General features: G+C 46.5%; 1 protein-coding gene across 1 annotated transcript in view; it reads left to right on the top strand.

The window, feature by feature from the left end:
- The window catches only part of Snx29 (sorting nexin 29), a 477,564-nt gene that overhangs the window by 33,727 nt on the left and 425,415 nt on the right, over nucleotides 1–18,422 (top strand). The window contains exon 4 of the mRNA XM_059269973.1: nucleotides 10,881–11,005. Within this exon, the coding sequence (XP_059125956.1) occupies nucleotides 10,881–11,005 (125 nt within the window). The remainder of the gene's footprint in view (nucleotides 1–10,880; nucleotides 11,006–18,422) is intronic.

Below are 18,422 nucleotides of genomic sequence, written 5' to 3'. Positions count from 1 at the left end.
AGAGTTTCATGCTGGGCAAGCACTTCACCAGCTACATCCTAGCCCAGAAGGTTTCTAGGAATATTTTCCATTTCTTTCTTTTCTCTTTTCTCTTTTTTTTTCTTTTCTCGTCCCCCCTTTGATTTTTATTGTTTTGTTTTTTGGTTTTTTGAGACAGAGTTTCTCTGTGTAATAGCTCTGGCTGTTCTGGAACTCACTGTAGACCAGGCTGGTTTTGAACTTACAGAGATCCGTCTGGCTCTGCTTCCTGAGTGCTGGATCAAAAGTGTGTGCCACCACCACCTGGCTGCATTTTCCCATTTTAAATGCCTCTGTGTTCATCATATGTCTTTTATCTTCAGTGTGTCACATGTGCCCACCAGCCTCTTTTTAGTTGAAGGTGTTAACTAGATGCCATATTCTTTTTGGTTTTTCGGAGACAGGATTTCTCTGTAGCTTTGGAGCCTGTCCTGGACTAGCTCTGTAGACCAGGCTGGCCTCGAACTCATAGAGATCCACCTGCCTCTGCCTCCTGAGTGCTGGGATTACAGGCGTGTGCCACCACCGCCCAGCCCTGGATGCCATATTCTTTTTTTTTTTTTTTCTTTTTTTTTTGGTTTTTCGAGACAGGGTTTCTCTGTGTAGCTTTGCGCCTTTCCTGGAACTCACTTGGTAGCCCAGGCTGGCCTCAAACTCACAGAGATCCGCCTGACTCTGCCTCCCGAGTGCTGGGATTAAAGGCATGCGCCACCACCGCCCGGCGTATGCCATATTCTTATTAGCCTGGGACAAACTTCTGGGTTTGGTTAATTGGATCTGACATCTCCTCCACATAGGCTTTTTATTTTTAACTTTGTAATGATGATAGAATCAAGAGTCTCACCCTTGCTATACAGATATTCTACTACATGTGTTATGTAGGTGTTCTACTTCTAGGCTTCATTTTCAGCCCAGGGTAGCCTGGACTCACTATATAGCCCAGGCTAGTCTTTTTTTTTGTTTTTGTTTTTGTTTTTTTGAGACAGGGTTTCTCTGTGTAGCTCTGCACCTTTCCTGGAACTCACTTTGTAGACCAGGCTGGCCTCGAACTCACAGAGATCCGCCTGGCTCTGCCTCCCAAGTGCTGGGATTAATGGTGTGCGCCACCACTGCCCAGCTCCCCAGACTAGTCTTGAACAAGTAGCCTCTTACCTCCTTCTCCCTGTACTAGCAATACAAGCATGTGCCAGCACACTCAGCTGTGAGTCGATTCCTTCCTAGAAAAAGTGTATTTTTAGCAGATGTAGAGCTCTTGGATATTTAAGAAATCTGAGCACATTTTTCCTATCTAAATTTAAATAAACATTTATCTAGTGTATAAAGGATGGTTGCTGAGAAGGAGCACAATGGACAGTGTGTAAGCCTCATTCTCCTTGTGACCTAACTGACCTTGGTGGAGATGAGAGGCAGCTAGCATGCAGCACGGTCTCTGGTGTCCAAATGGGTACAAGTCACTGACAACTGGTGTGTCATTTTGGGCTTCAGTAGTCTCTCCAGCCTTCTCCTGTGATAGACAAATCAGAGGATGATAATTACCTCACTTCTGAGGACCAGGGTGATACTTAGCTATAGTGACATTTGCTGGGCACACTTAGTGAGAACTTAATAGATACTACATTTTTACTGTGCAGACCCGCCTGGCCTTGAACTCACTGAGATCCACCTGCTTCTGCCTTCCGAGTGCTGAGATTAAAGGTGTGCCACCATGCCTGGCCTACATTTTTCTTTTATAACAGGACACACCTGCATTTTTGGGTAGTTAGTTAAAGGTCAGAGGGCTCTTGTCATCCTGCTGTTGAGGGGTATTTTGTTGGAGGGCACTGTGCTATGTTTGAGACACACTGTGTGAGAGGACGGTTGTCCTCAGGACATTGAGTTGAGTTTGGACGTGTAAATTGTGGTGACAGTCACAGTAACCTATAATCAGATGGTGTAGAGGTGACTGTAGCATTAGTGGGCAAATGGGTGGGTGGAGGGGTTATGGGTTGTGCCTAGGCAGAGGTAACATCCAATCTGACAGTGCAAGGAAAGGGTAAAGTGGATGGAGATATGGACTTGTGTGTGGTAAGTACTTCTCCGCTGTCCTGGATAAAGTGTGCTGCTTGGCTTCCTGTCAATTTGACACAAGGTAGGGTTATCTGGGGAGAGGGAGCCTCAACTGAGAAAAATGCCGCAGTCTGTGGGCCATTTCCTTGATTGATGACTGATGGAGGAGGGCCAGCTCCTGTGGGCAGTGCCATCCCCAGGCAGGTGGTACTGGGTTACATAAAGAAGCAAGCTGAGCAAGCCATGGGGAGCATATCAGTAAGCATCATTGAGGGTATTTGAGCAATTTAATGGAAACCTAGGCCAGTGGAAATTTAATAAAATATATGAAAGTGATCCTAATGAAGTGTTCTAATAATGGGAGATATGGAGTCCCAACTGACCATCTCTTGTCACCAAATGAGTCTTCAGGTACAGGGACTGCGTTGCGTTGGCCAAGAGAGTCCCATGGAAATCCCCAAACAAACCCAGGCTGTTGCTAAGACCATGAGTTGTTCTCCACAAACTGACAGCGGGCCCATTGCCTAGGCTATCACCCACACAACTACTCAACATGGAGAAGTCATGCTGATGCCTACATGGAGGCTTCACTACTGTGTCTGGTGTCTTTGGTATGGGAAAGTACTTTGTAGGCTGCCAAAAGAGAAACATCAACACCAACTCAGCCACAGAACTTTTGACCTACAATATGTCCTGCCTACAAGATATGTTAGGGCAGTGGTGGCACAGGACTCTGGGAGTAGCCAACCAATGTCTGATTTGTTATAAGGCCCACTCCACAAGTAGAACCCATACTTGACACTGCTTGGGTGACTAAGAACCAGAGACTAGGTAGCCCAGAGACCTACAGTAAAACCAAACATTACTTGTCTAAAAAATAAAAGTGTCAATAAAATGACTTCTTTTGTTGTTTTGTTTTTTTCAAGACAAGGTTTCTCTGTGTAGCCCTAGTTGTCCTGGGACTAGCTCTGTAGGCCAGATTGACCTTGAACTCATAGAGATCTGCCTGTCTTCTGCCTCTTCAGTGCTGGAATTGAAGGTGTGTGCCATTATCATCCAGCTAATAAAATGACTTCTAATGATATTCAGCTATATTTATAGATCAGTATGTTATTCAGTCATCATCAGAGAAGCTTCCTCTTGCAGCAGACAGGGACAGACACAGAAACTCACAGCCAGACATGTGGAAAGAGAGTCCTTGAAACACACATCTCTAAATGGATGTCTCCATCAGATCCCTCTCAGAGCGTAGGGAACTCCAAGGAAGTGGAGGCAGAAAGAGTGTAAGAGTCAGAGGGGATGGAGGACACCAGGAGAACTAGACACACTAAACCAACTGAACAAGGTGCATATGACCTCAGAGACTGAAACAGCAAGCACAGGGCCTGCATGGGTCTGCACCAGCTGTGCTGCATATATTTTATAGCTTTTGGCTTAGTATTTTATGGGACTCCTAAGTGGGAATGAGTGGGTCTGTGATCCTGTGCCTGCTCTTGGGTTTTTTTTCCTTCTGTTGGGATGCCTTGTCCAGTTGTGATGTGATGGTTTTTGCTTCATTTATTATGTTTTATTTTGTCACGTTTGGCTGTAATCTCTTAGAAGACGGTTCTTATTTATGAGAGACAGAAAGAATGGGTCTGGAAAGGGCACAATGGTAGTATGAGGGGCAGATGGAGAGGAAGCTGTAATCAGGATATATTGTATGAGAACAGAATCTGTTCTCAATAAAAGGATGAAATGAACAGTGAGCATTTGCTGCTGTTTTCTGCTTCTGGACTTGGACGCATGTGAGCAGCTGCCTTAAGCTGTTGCTTCCCACCGTCATAGACTATATTACTGAACTGTGAGTCCAAATAAACCCTTTCTCCCGTAAGTGGTTCTGTCAGGGTATTTTATCACAGCATCAGGAAATAAACTAAGTCAGGAAGTACTCAAGCTCTTGTGGTAAGTGAATTATTACTATTATTATTGCTACGAGTTTCTTACAGTCTCGACTTACCTTGAACTCCCTGTGCAGCCAAGGATGATCTTCCTGTCTTCACCTCCAGAGTGCTGTGATTACAGGCCTATATCACCATACGGTTTATATAGTGTTGAAGATGGATCCCAGGGCTTCGAGTACACTAGACAAGCATTCTGCAGCTGAGCCATATCCGCAGCCCCATTTTCTACCCTTGTCCACTATGTACTGATTTTTACAAAGATGCATTTCTGTGCACTACCCCAAACCAGAGGTTTGCTGGATGGAGCTCCAAAGCCCTGTCTCTTCTGGTCATGCTATAAAGCTGTTGCAAAGAAAGCAAAGACTGTTTCTTTGTTTCTCTTGCAACATTAAGATGGCTAAAATGGAGGCTTGGGATCAGGTCAGTTTGTAAAGTGCTTACTGCACAAGCGTGGGGACCTGAGTTCTGATCCTCAACACCCATGTACAAAGCTGGGGATAGAAGTGCGTGCCTGTGACCCCGTACTGGGGAGGCACACTGCAGGATACCTGGAGTTTGCTGGCCAGCTAGCCTAGCAGAATTGGTGAGCTCCAGGTTCAGGGAAAGATCCTGTCTCAAATGCAAGGTAGATGGTTCCTGAAAAATGACAACTAAGGTTGACCTCTGGCTTCCAGATGCACCTGTCCATAAACCTACACACACACACACACACACACACACACACACACACACACACAGGAATACACATGTGTTTGCAAATACATAACTACACAACACACACACACAAGCACACCCACATGCAGGAGCTCACACATGCACACAAACGTATACATAAACATACATATGCACATATGCATATACCCACATACACAAGCACACACTTGCACACACATACATACATGAGCACATACAGGCACAAATACACAGGTACATTTTCTCAGTTGAGAGTCTCTCTTCTAAATAACTACTGTGTGTCAAGCTGACATAAAAGTAGCCAGCATATCCATTTTTCTGTTACTTAAAATAGTAACTTTTGGGACAGTAAGATGGCTCAGTAGGTAAAAGCACTTGCTACCATGCATTATGACCCAAGTTTGATCCTTGGGATCCACGTGGTGGAAGGAGAGAACCAAATCCCACAAGTTGTCCTCTGAGCTCTGCATGTGTGCTGAGGCATGTGTGGGTATGCATGTACACAAAGTAAATAAAATGCAGTAAAGTAACTTTTGATGCCTTTTATTGCATATTTATTTTGTGTGTGGACATATGTGTGGAGGTCAGTGGACAACTTTGGGGAGTCTATTCTCCCCTACATTTGAATCCTTAGGATTGAGCTCAAGTTATTAAGCTTGGGTGCAGGTCCCTTTCCCACTGAGCCATCTTGCTGGCCTGAAACATGCTACTCTCTATTTGTATATTTGCTTTTTTAACTTAACATTGTAAATATAGCTTAAAAGATAATTATCTTCAAGCTGGGCAGGTTAGCTTATGTCCATAATCCTAGCAATCAAGAGGTTGGGGAGGAGGATTGCTGAGATTTGAAGCTGGCCTTGGTTACATAGTGAGTTTGAAGTCAGTCTGGGCTACCTAGAAAGAGCCTGTCTTTTTTTTTTTTTTTTTTTTGACTGTCCTGGAGCTCTCTATGCAGACCAGGCTGCCCTTGAACTCTGAAATCTGCCTGCCTATGCCTCCCCACAGCTGGGATTAAAGGGGTGTGCCACCACACTTGGTGTAAGAGCCTTTCTTAAAACATAAAACAGGGGTCTGAGAAATGGCTCAGTGGCTGAGAGTACTTGTTGCTCTTGCAGAGGACCTGGGTTCAGTTCCCAGCACCCACATGGTGCTTCACAGCCATGTAGTTCCAATTCCAGGGGATCTGTGTTCCTCTGCTGATGTCTGTGGGCATGAGGCACCAGCATGGTGCAGTCATACATGCTGGCAAAACATTTGTACTCAAAAATAAATAAGAGATCTAAAAAAATTAAGACAAAAATCTCAACTTCTCCGTGTTTTAGTTATTTTTCTCTCATTTCTGCCTTTAAACAATACTTGTTTAATCATTATGACTCTGGGTAGAGGTATTCTGGCTCTTGAGGCATGAATACTTTTTCAGTGCCTCAGAGAACAAGCAAGTACAGGAAAATGGAAAGGCAAGATCCCAGCAGTCATTGTTCCCAGGTGGTCTTACTCAGAGTCGGAGCGCAGGTGTCCAGCACTGGAGCGGGGCTCATTGTTGAGATCCAGCTGTCTTCACTCCCACCCACTCAGCTGCTCCTGTGCGTGTCTTCAGGCTGAACAGCTGCCTGCCATCTGTTTAACTGCTCCTACAGCCCTAAGAATTTAGGACTACCTTTCCGCTAGTGTACACGACACTATTTTTATCATTCAACCTTTATCTCATGTAGATTGTAGTCTAGTGTGTGTTCGTTAGCTATTGAAGTTCATGGACAAAGGGTGTGAACCTTTCACAGACTTAATTCATACACATAGACGTGGCCCATTTCAAATGGTCATCATGTCATGCACTAGCTTAAACAAAGGTAGTTGACTGACACCATGTTGCCTCTGTGCTAGCCAGTGCTTTCATTGGTTGATTTTAGGGGTGCTATTGACTCTGTCCCAGTTAACATTGGAGCTTTAACAGGGACAATCTTGTTCAGTTTTGAGGTTGCATTTGGTTTTCTCTAAAAGGTCCCAGTATGTGGGTCAGTATTAGTTTCTGCCTAGTATGCCTAGTACCATCACCTCGTCCTCCTCCACCTCCTCCATCACCACCTCCGCCACCACCACCTCCTCCACCTTCTCTACCACCTTCCACCACCACCACCACCACCATCATATCCATCACCATCACCACCACCACCTCCACCACCTCCACCTCCTCCTCCTCCTCCATCACCTCCTCCACCACCTCCTCCTCCTCCACCTCCACCACCTCCTCCTCCATCACCTCCACCACCTCCTCCTCCTCCACCACCACCACCACCACCACCATCACATCCACCACCATCACCACCACCACCTCCACCTTCTTCTCCTTTTCCACCTCTGCCACCTCCATCACCTCCATCCACCACCACCACCTTCACCACCTCCACCACCACCACCACTTCCACCTTCACCAAAAGGCCTCAGTAGCTAGGCATGGTGGCTGATGTCTGTAACTTCAGCACCGGGGAGTTGAGGCAAGAAAAATGTCATGAATTTGAAGCTAGCAGAGTGAGTTCCAAGCCAGTCCAGGTAACAGAATGAGCCTTTGTCTCTAAGAAAACCAAACTCTCTCCCACAAGCCATCAAGGGCTAGGGATGAAGCCTAGAGGTGCAGTGTTGTCTGGTGAGAGTTGATGCCCTAGATCTTCTCAGAACTCGGTTGAGCCAGCGGTGCTGGGGTTAGTGCTGTTGGTGGCATTGGTGGGCAGTTTTGAGTGCGGCAGGAGATAGCTGTTTAATTTTCTATTCATTAATTCCCTTATTCCTTAATCAGATTTTTCCTGGGTATCTGCAGTGTGTTGTTTGTTTGTTTGTTTATTTATTTCTAATTTGACACATACCAGGGTCATCTGGAAAGAGGAAGCCTCAACTAAGAAATTGCTCCCCTCAGCTTGGCCTGTAGGCAAGTCTTTGGGACATTTTATTGATTAATAATCAGTGTGGGTGGGCTGAGGCCACTGTGAGTGGTGCCACCTCTGGGCAGGTGGTTCTGCGTTGTATAAGAAAACCAGTAAGCAGCATTCCTTCATGGCCTCTGCCTGAGTTCCTGCCTCCACTTCGTTTCATGATGGACTGCAGCTGTAAAGTGAAATAAACCCTTTCCTCTCCAGATTGCCTTTGGTCATGGTGTTTAGTATAGGAATGGAAATGTAACTAAGGACACTGCAAGGAAGCCTTTTATTTTATTATTTAATTTTTATTTTTATATTTTTTGAGACAGGGATTCTCTGTGTAGGCTGTTCTGGAACTCTCTATATAGACCAGGCTGGCCTCAAACTCAGAGATCTGCCTGCCTCTGCCTTCTGAGTGCTGGGATTAAAGGCCTGTGCCACCGTGCCCAGATTTATTTCTTTGAGACAGGGTCTCATGTAGCCCATGCTGGTTTCAGCTAAAGATGTAGCTGAAGCTGACTTTGACTTTCTGACCCGCCTGCCTTCACTTCTCAAGGGCTGTGTACCACAGCAGGCACCACCACTCCTGATTTTATGTGGTGGATTGAGCTTTGTGCATGCTAAATAGTACTCCATTGTAGATATATCACATTTTAGCTATTCATCCTGTGAACAGCTATATGCACAAAAACCCTGGGTGATGTTATTGAATCAGGCTTTTTTAAAAAACAAAACATCTGTTATTAAGAACCTCACTCATTAAGAACATGTTCCAACTCATTAATTTGGAATGTAATTTGCATGTGATACAATGCCATTGAGGCAGTCTGTCTTTCACTGTGAAGATAGAGGACATTTGTCAGAGAGAATTCTGGGAAATACAGATTCAGCTAAGAAAATGTAGTATGGATAAAAGCAGGTGCTTCTTTGATCTTATAGGAATTAGCACTGTACAAGCAAAGGCAGGAAACAGTGGAAAGCCTTCCCCAACATGGTTGTTCAGGGAGTCTCTCTGTGTGCCCACACCAGCTAAAGGGTAGACTCCTGTGTATGTAGGTGTCTCTTCTCTGACTCCCTAGTGCTAGGAACTTGAGTTACAAGCTGTGATAGCTCCCTGAGATGTGTCTCTTACTGAACTGTATACCAAGTCTGTGCTTTCCATCCCCAAGGTGAAGGACCATTTGGATAACATTGTCCAGTGTCCGGGCAGCGCTCAGTCAGCAGGAGAGACATAGAACTCAGATACCAACTACTAAGAGTGCCTTAGAAAGGAGCTCAGGATGAAAGCATTCAGGAAGGCTTCTTGGGGGAAGTGTGGACAATTGAATACTAGATCACAAGTAGACACATGCCTAGGTCAAATGGAGAGGCCACAGGGACCTAGAGGGTGTTGACATGGAATGGGCTCAGACTTGGTGTTGTGATAAGTCATTACAGGAGTAGCACTAACCTGGGTGTTTCTGTTGTTAGCATAGTCCTGACCTGTGTGTGTTCGGGAGGCCAGGCTGCTGATGAAACTGGACCCTCCAAACACAGGCTTGCTGCTTGCCTGCATTCCATTCCCCTGAGGGGCCTGGTTTTATCTGGAGCTGGCTAGGCAGTTGCTGACCTATGCCTTGGAACCAAGCAAACTGCCAGGGATTGTTAAACGGATGGTTGAGTTTGCAGAGATTCGTTTTAAGCTAGAGGCCTCAGTTAATTACAGAGAAACCTCAACACAGTCTAGAGTTGTTTTTCCAAAGATGGGGCCCTGGTCTGGCTCCAATTTTGGTTTCTGTGGATTTCAGGTAATTTTGTGTCTCTGCCAGCTTTCAGGAAGCCCTCAAATACTTACATGCCTGCTTGGAATAGAGGGGTGGCAGACACTTGGCTAATGTGTGGGAGTGACAGCTGCCCCATTGTGGGGGATCCTGAGACCTGTGCTCTGTAAGCACTGCAGAAGCAGCTGGGGAGCACATACTGGACCAGGCTCTGCTGGCTACAGCAGTCTTGGAGAGACAAGGTGTGAAAATGTTTCACCACCTACATAGTGGCAGCCCCCTGGAGCAGGACTGTGCCAGAAGTGGTGATGGGTGGAGCAGATAGCCTTGAAGTTAGCAAAGTCCAGCCTGTCTGATTTCCTGCCTTTTTGTCATATGGAGGTCATAACTCCAAGGCTACTGCCATCTGGTCACAGTATATTGGCCTGGCCATGCCTATTTCCCCTCCCCATGCCACCCTGGTCTAATTTCTTCCAAGTTCTGAGGAACTGAAATGTTTTGTGTGGTCTCTGGCCTTACTTTTCTCCTCAGAGCAGTGCAGAGGCTTTGAGCTGGGCCCTTCTGTCTCTTCTGCCCTTTTCTTCCTTTTCTTTTTGTTTCATTTCATTTCATTTCCTTTTTTCTTCCTCTTAAATCAATCTCTCTCTTTCTGTCTCTCTCTCTCTCTCTCTAGTTTTGAGGCAGGTTTCACTAAGTAATCTTGTCTGGCCTGAAGTTTGACCTTGAACTCACAGAGATCCAACTGCCTCTGCCTCCTGAGAGCTGGAATTAAAGGCTTGGGCCCCTGTGTCTCACCCTTTTCCCACCTTTTATATTCCCAGAGCCCAGAACGAGGCCTGGCACATAGTAGCTATACACTGGTTGTGAGTGGAAGGACTCAGAAGGCATGGGCCAAGAACCAGAGGCCCAAGAACCTAGGGAGGACCCTAGAATCCAGTGTGGTTGCCCTGACCATCTCTCCTCAGGCATGTTCTGAATCTCCCATTTTTTCAGTTATTGAGAAATTCAATTAAATGCACAACAATTTTAATTTAATTGAAAATTTTGTCACCTCTAGATAGGAGTTCACGATATAATCTCTTATAATACAATAAGGAACAAAAATAAGAATTCACATGACAGTAAGTAACAGGCCATGAAATTATAGTGTTTCTGGTTCGGTAAGCTGTTGGATTCAGCCTCTGAAAATGTCATCTTGCTTTGTGCTTTGTAAACTCTGTGATGTGAGTGAAGAGTTGAGACTTGTGAATTAAATGCAGTTCCCACAGGACTGATTTGTTTTTAAATTGGCTTTGCATCACCTACTGGTTGGCACCCTTCGCCCTGTTCTTCAGGATGCCCCTGAGGGGCATCCCTGACTTGAATCAAACAAAAGTGGGGAGGTGGGGGGCTTTTGCAGCTTCCCGAGTCTGCAAATCCAGGTGTCTCCTGGCGGCCCACCTGCAGTGCTGGAGCCCACTCTGCTGCTGCCACTTCCCAGGTGGACTGATGAGTCCCTGCTTCTCCTGCAGGGTGACCTGTCTGTGTGCCCAGTTTGAAGCCGTCCTTCAGCATGGCATGAAGAGGAGCCGAGGATTAGCGCTCACGGCTGCAGCCATCAAGCAGGCGGCAGGCTTTGCCAGCAAAACTGAGACAGGTACTTGATGCCCTCTTCTGCCTTGCTGCCTTGTCTGTCTTTCCATAGCAGGCTCATGGTGTGGCCTGGGCCTGTGTTTGTGTGCCCAGAAATCCATGGAGTGAAAAACAGAAGCAAAACCAGTGCTGTCTGGCCCCTTGATTTAAATGAGGTCATCTTTTGTATGTGATTCTCAGAGCCACATGTCACCAGCTCCTCTGGGTTTGGTTGTCTATAGCCACAGTGCCTATTCTACCAATGTGGTGTAGCAATTATTGGGAAATTAATAATCTGTTTTAATTTGATGCATGAGGATAGCATGGCACTAAGCGATTAAATGTCTTCAGAGCTCAGAGTTCTGCTGTTACCCATTTCAGTGTTGGAAAGTACTGTCCCTGAAAATAGGGAACACTTGGTGCTTAGTGGGACCCTGCCCTTTGATAACCTTGGATGTACACTAACTCCTTCCAGTTCCCAGAAGTAGCATAGGCCTTTACTGCTCCCACTGTATGGGTGAAGAAGCCTGCAAGGTGGGTGCTCTGGCTATGACCTTGGAAATAAATTGTGTCATACAGAGATGTCTAGGTGTCTCTCCATCCTTCACATTTCAAAGGCAGAGTTTTTGAGAACCTTCTTGTGGATGCCACCCCCAGTTCCTGACTCTACCTTGTCCTCATGCTAATGCTGAGGAAGATGCATCCTTTTCCCACTAGCCCTCCTTACACCAGGAAGGCAGAGCAGGTGTGTGTGGTGAGGGTATCTGGAAATCCGGCTAACTTCTCTCTTCTTTGAGACAGGGGTCTTCTGTGTACCTTGCACACACAGCCTTGTCAGGCGCCTTTGCCTCAGCAGAGGCCGAGCAAGTGGGGCTGCCTGCTCTTGTACTTTCAGCCTTTGACCTTGAGCTTGCAATCCTCCTGCCCCAGCCTCTTCCGTGTCAGGGTAACAGGTGAGCAACACACCACCTAGCTCAAGGCCTTCCTTATTTTTTCTCAGCTCTTCAGCAAACCTTTGATTCCTGTTTATCTAGTTGCTCATTTCTAGAAATGAACATGGTTCTGTGGATGGATCAAGAGACTGGGCCTGGGGGCAGTTGCTTTCACTGCTGAATTTCACACTGAATTGTCTTTAGTGGTCTCAGGTCTCCTTTAAGCCAGCAAAGGAGCCAGGCATGGTGGTACATACCTACAATCCCAGCACTAGGGAGATGGAGGCATAAGAATAAGAAGTTTAAGGCCAGCCTGGGCTGTGTGAGACCTTGTCTCAAAAACCAAAACAAACCCAAACCAAACCACCACCACCACCACCACCACCACCACCACCACCACCACCACCACCACCACCACCACCACCAACAACAACAACAAAAAAAAAAAAAAAAGGAAGGGGGGCTAATCCTAAGAAATTCTGGGCCAAAGGCCCCTGTCTTTCAGTCAGCTTCCCCAGCTGCCTTGCCCACCTCGATATTGGTGACAGTGGTTTGTAGTGTGCACTCTGGGGTGCATCCTAAGCCTACAGATGGGCTGAGTCAGTGTTTGGGCTGTTTGTTAAGGTTTTCCCAGAGTCCCCTGTGTTTGCTGAGCCTCCTTGTCTCTTTGTTTTCATGACTTGGTGGATAGATTGTTACCTTAATCCATGGGGCCCTTGATTGCTTCCAGTGGGTGAGGTCAGCTGCTGGTCAGGGAGGCAAGCTGTGTTTGGGCGATTGTGACCTTGGGGGCACTCTCTCTGAGCCTCAGCACCCGGAGAACACGGTCTGTGAGGGTGGTTGGCAGGATGTGCTGACAGCTTCATTGGAAGCACTGACTTGTGTTGCTCGGATGAGTGACTCTTCCTCCCCCAGCACCCTGAACTTTCCCCGTTTCCCTCACCTCGTCCTCCCTGAAGTTCTGACCTTTTGGCCACACAGGGAGATTAGCTCTTCCTGTTGCCTCACAGACTAGAATTTTTGTCTCTTGTTTCTTGACTCTGATACCAGGAAAGCCCCGACGCCTGTGTAACGTCCTCAGCCCCCAGTCCCACCTGCCTCTGCTTCGTTTTCCCTCTGTACCCTGGAGGTGGGGCACAGGCTCTGCTCTGCTGCTGTCTGCTGACTTGGATGCACAGATTAGAAGCGGGGACAGAGCCGACTGGCTTAGCCCTGGGTGGCTGCCAAGGCTTCACTGTCATCTCTGTTGGCTGCCTTCATTAACCATTCACTGGCTGCTAGACCGCCTTAGCTGATTAAAGCCTCTTTCCTTGCAGGGAGTGATTAAAAGTCTCCCAAGGGAGGAGGGCTGGTGGTGTATCAGCTGAGATCAAGTCAGAGAGCCATGGGAGCAGCCCTCTGGGACAGAATGAGAACCGTGAAATCCAGAGAGGAGGATTGGGTAGATATGAGCCCCCTCCCCTATAACATAGCATAGGGGTTGTGACCTGTGGCTTAAGTTGGGCAGGGTTGACATTCTTCTCAGTGACTCGTCAGGCAGGAGCCTGTGGGGACATCTCCTCCCTGACCCTATGTTTCCTCATTGTAACATGAGGCCATCATAGGCCCTGGTCCAGGTTCAGGGCAGCCGCATTTCAGTCATCTTTGATACTATCCTTGTTTATTGAATAATGACACAGGCTTATGTTAACCCCAGGAGGCTGCTGTATCAGCTCTGTTTACAGGTGAGAAGTATGTACCTCCCCAGCTGGGCACTAGCTCAGTGGTAGGGGGCTTGCCTTACACGTGCGAGCTCGTATGTTCAACCCAGCACCACAAACAGAACAAACTTATTTCCCTCTGAAGAGAGAGAAGCTCCACCTCAGAGTACTGACTGAGGTAATGATGGAGAAAGCTGTGTGCCTGCCAAGGATGTGGCTTATATTGGTCCTCTAGGGTTGGGCACAAGGATGACTGAGCTTAGTAACTCGGTTATTTAGTCACTTACCTTTAAGTTTCTAACATTTACAAATTGTGGAATTTCATGTTGAAATAGGGTTTCTACCTTAAATTGCAACCTGCTGTCCCTTGGTACACTGGCAAGGGTGTTCCCCTCACACCAGGCACGGCACACCTCTCTCTTCCGCCCCTGAAGCCTGAGATAGTCTGGTTGTTGTCTGCTGTTCCTTGTCAGAATTGAGAGGAGGGTGCCTCGACTCCCACGCACTGACCCTTCACCTCTGCTCTTTTTAGACATGGCCCCGAGTAAAGAAACACATTCGAGCATGTGGTTTGTGAGGACTCACCTTCCAGAGCCCCAGAGACCTGTGCTGTGGGCTGAATGGGGATGCTGTGCATGCATGTGTATGTACCTGTGCATGCATGTGTGTGTACCTGTGCATGCATGTGTGAGGGACAGAAGTAGATAGATGTTTCTTCTACTACCTTCCACCCTATTAGTTTCCCTGTTGTTGAGACAGGGTCTCATCACGTCTGGAGCTCACCAGTTGACTAAACTGGTTGGCTAGTGAGCTTCAGGGATCCTCCTGCTTCTGTCTCCCAGTTCTGGGATTACAGGATTAACTTTTGCCACACCTGGCTGGCTGCTTTGCTTGCTTTAGTCAGAAGATAGTTGTGGTAGTTGGTTCTTTCTTTCTACTACGCACGTCCCAGGGATCGAACTCAGGCTTGGCAGCAAGCACCTTTACCCATTGATCCATCTTTTCATGTTGAAATAGGGGGTTCAGTCTACAAGTGACTTTTTTTTGAGAGTGTTGGAGATCCGAACTCAGGTCCTCATGCTTGTACAGCAAGTAGTTTTCTTTCTGAGTCGTTTCCCCAGCCCCGTGATATAAGTTTGTAGGCTCAGTTTTGATGAAACATTGGCTATAAGGTAATACATAGAAGCATAAAGCAGCTCCATGTAGTCTCACTATTCACTGGTCACTCATTCTTCTACTACTCGGGGTTGCCACCCCAGCCTTGTCCGGAGCTTCTCTGGTTTCTCACACAGGCCTTTGTTTTGCCTCATTTTAAAAGAAACTTCACGCCCTCATTTGTGTGTGATTCCAGCATTGTTCTGTGAGATTCTGTTGGGCTATGGGGTACCAGGAGCTGATCTGTCTCCACTGATGGTCAGGGTTTATGGCCTATTAATCTGCTTTACTAATGACTAGTTGGGGCCATTTTCACTTTGAAGCTGTTACGGGTAGTACCTCTGGAACTGGTTTTGTGTATTTTGGATGTGTATGTGTCTTAGAGGTAAATTAGTGTCACGGGGCTCACATACCTGAGCTGGAGACTGTGGGTGAAGTTCAGCTTCGGTCAGCAGGTGGTCTACCAGACCTGGGGTGGTTCCACAGCCTGGCCTATACCTACGCTCATCTTCCAGGCTTTGTCATTTCCTGATGACTAATGTTGTTAACCCTGTTTCTCAGGCTTGTCTGCCGCCCAGATACCCTCTTTTATAAGGTTCAAAACTTCGGCCCATTTTTCTCTTGGGTTGCTGTTCTTCTAATCTACATGAGTTCTTGATATATTATAGATACAGACCCTTTTTATTCCCAGGACACAGGTTCTGCAAACTTCTCCTGCTCTGTAATTTACCCTGTCATGGTATCTTTTGATGGATGGAAGTACTCCATTTTCATAGCTTAATTTAACTTTCATCTTATCTGTTGGATTTTTATGAATGTGCTTAAGAAATCTTTGCTTATTCCAAAGCCACGAGGACTGTTACATAGTTGGTTAAGTACTGCGTGTGTGAGGGCTAGGATTTTATTCTTCCCTTACAGACATTTAACTGACGAAGAGCTATTTATTGACTATATTCTTCAACTGCCCTGAAACATCCCTTGGGTCACAAATCAAGGGTCCAGGTTTTTTTTAAATTTTTCTTCCGGACATTGTATCTTGATATTCTTGTAACCCTGTGCCAATAGCACCGTTGTGACTGTCCTCCCAGCCAAGCACCAGCCTCTTGCTAGGGAAGGTCGGCTGTGTCCCCTTGCAAAAGGACTCCCCCAGCTGGGCCTGTTGACTCATGCAGGGGTGAGTGGGGAGGGTCAGCAGACTCTCACCTGAGTATTCAGCCTCTCACTACCACTTGTTGTTTGCAACTCTGCCTTAATTGCATGTGGAGGGGCTGCAGTGTATTGGGGTACATCTAAAGAAGGGGCTCAGTCTCTGCCTGCTGGAAAGAGGCTTTCCAGGGGTGGCCTGTTGGGGATGGGGAAGAAGCACCTCCACCCCTGTAAGTAACCCATCCCCTGTGCTCTGTGAGGATGAACCGTAAGGAAGCCCAAGAAACTCATTGTTTCTCCAGAGTGAACTTTGGCAGAATCATGCCGTGGTTTGTCATTGACACCTTAGGAGGAGAGGTAGACAGTATGTCCTCATTAGGCTTTCTGTTGCTGTGATGAAACACCTTGACCAAAAGCAAGTTGGGGAGGAAAGCATTTATTCAGCTTACACTTACTTCCACATTGCTGTTCATCACTGAAGTCAGGGCAGGAACCTGGAGGCAGGAGCTGATGTAGAGGCCATGGAGGGGCGCTGCTTACTGGCTTGCTCCTCCTGGGATGCTCAGCCTTCTTTCTAATAGAACCCAGGACCACCATCCTAGGGGTGGCCCCTCCCACAGTCCTCCATGGGCCACTAAGAAAATGCCCTACAGGCTTGCCTACAGCCTGATTTTCCGGAAGCATTTTCCCAACTGAGGTTCCCTCCTCTCTGATGACTCTAACTTGTGTCAGATTGACATAAAATTAGCCAGCACACAGTGTTTATGTCTCCCTAGAAAGGGATTTTAGCAACAGCACTTTGTCACCTATACTGTAATTTTAAGAGAAGCCTTTGTATCTGGTAAGTGTAAATCTTGTGTTTTATTGTTTTAGATAGTTTTGGCTGTTCATTGATTTCTTCTGCATTTTGAACCAACTTGTCCATTTCCACATATACAGAAACCTCTCTGTTGGAACCACAGTTGGGATCGTATTGAATTAGGAGATCAATCTGGGAAGAACTCACATATTTGCAGTTATGACTATTCCAGCCTGTGAGTCTTAAGGAACCCTGCTTTACTGGAGTCTGTTATGACCAGATCTTAGGAACCCTCAAAAGACCACCATGGAGACTGAATCCCATATGTAAAAGCAAAGAGCCTTTATTTTCAAGCTTAGAGCTTGGACTCTTTCTCTCTGATGCAGCATTGAGAGTAGAGAGCCCAGAGCCCAGGCAGGTTTTATCATAGCAGAGGATGGGGTAAGGGGATTTCCAGGGTTCAGGACCCTGATTGTCTGACATTTGTCTAGGGGTATATAGGGAATGTTTGGAATGTCAGGTATTTCCTCTTAGATGCAGGCCCCACTGTGTGGGGTTGGCTTATGGCTTTCCCTGGGTCCAGGTGCTGCCTACCAGAAGCTGTGGCCTCTAAGCCTGTCATGGCAGCTGTGCGGTCAAGCTGTTTTGCCCCCTCCCCCCACCATTATTTCGTAGTGTTTTATAGGCATCCATGAATGTTGTTGCTTAGAATTATTTCTATATATTTGAGACTTTTTTTGCTGCTAAAAGTAGCTTTTAAAAATAGTTTCCAATAATTTTTTATTGGTACCCAGATGTGCAGTTACTTTTTGTTTATTAATCTAACAACCTTACTAAAGTTTTTGGTTAGTTCTAGTATTTTTTAGAGTTTTTGGATTTATTCTTCCTTCCTTTTTTCTGTTTTAAATTTTATTTTGTTTATGTGTATATATGTGTGTGTGCATGTGCACATGCCTTTAGGTGTTCGTGAATGCAGGGGCACATGTGTCATAGCATGCATGTGGACATCAGAGGATGCCCTTGCACCTGTTTGAGAAGGCTCATTGTGTTACTTGTCTGCTGTGTGTGCCAGGCTGCCTGACCCATGGACTCTGGGTATTCTTCCGTTTTTCACCCGCATCTCCTCACAGGAGCTCTGCACCTGGCTATTTTCCACATAGGTCCTGGGAATTTGGACTCAGATCCTCTCACTCTTGCATGGTAAGTGACTTATACTGAGTCATCTCCCTAGCCTGCCTGCCTTTATTTTCTTGAGATAAGGCTTCTCTCTGTAGCCCAGGCTTAACTCAAAATCTTTCTTTTCTTGTCTCACAGATCCTGGGATTACTCATAGGTACTTCCACTTACAGCTTTCTTTTTGTGTTTGCAGCTAATGAACTTTTCTTTTCCTGTCTTGCTTTGTTGCCCTTCCAGTGTGCTGCCTAACAGTAGCAGAAATGTGGGCTTGCTTGTCACGATCCTGATCTCAGGGCACTTACACTCTGTCAGGGAGTTAGCTGCGAAGAAGAGTTTTTAATCCTTGTCTGGTGTGCATTTTATCATCTTCTGTTTCTGAATCTGTAGGGTTCAGGTCTCTGTGTTAGGAAGCTGTAGGGGTTGAGGTCTCAGTGTTAGGGATCTGTAGGGGTTGAGGTCTCTGTGTTAGGAATCTGTAGGGGTTGAGGTCTCAGTGTTAACAATCTCTAGGGGTTGAGGTCTCTGTGTTAGGAA

Source organism: Peromyscus eremicus, chromosome 8a (genome assembly GCF_949786415.1).
Source record: "Peromyscus eremicus chromosome 8a, PerEre_H2_v1, whole genome shotgun sequence".
In the NCBI taxonomy this organism is placed as follows: Eukaryota; Metazoa; Chordata; class Mammalia; order Rodentia; family Cricetidae; genus Peromyscus; species Peromyscus eremicus.
Note: the sequence above shows the minus strand (reverse complement) of the source record. Positions and strands in the feature narration are given on the sequence as shown.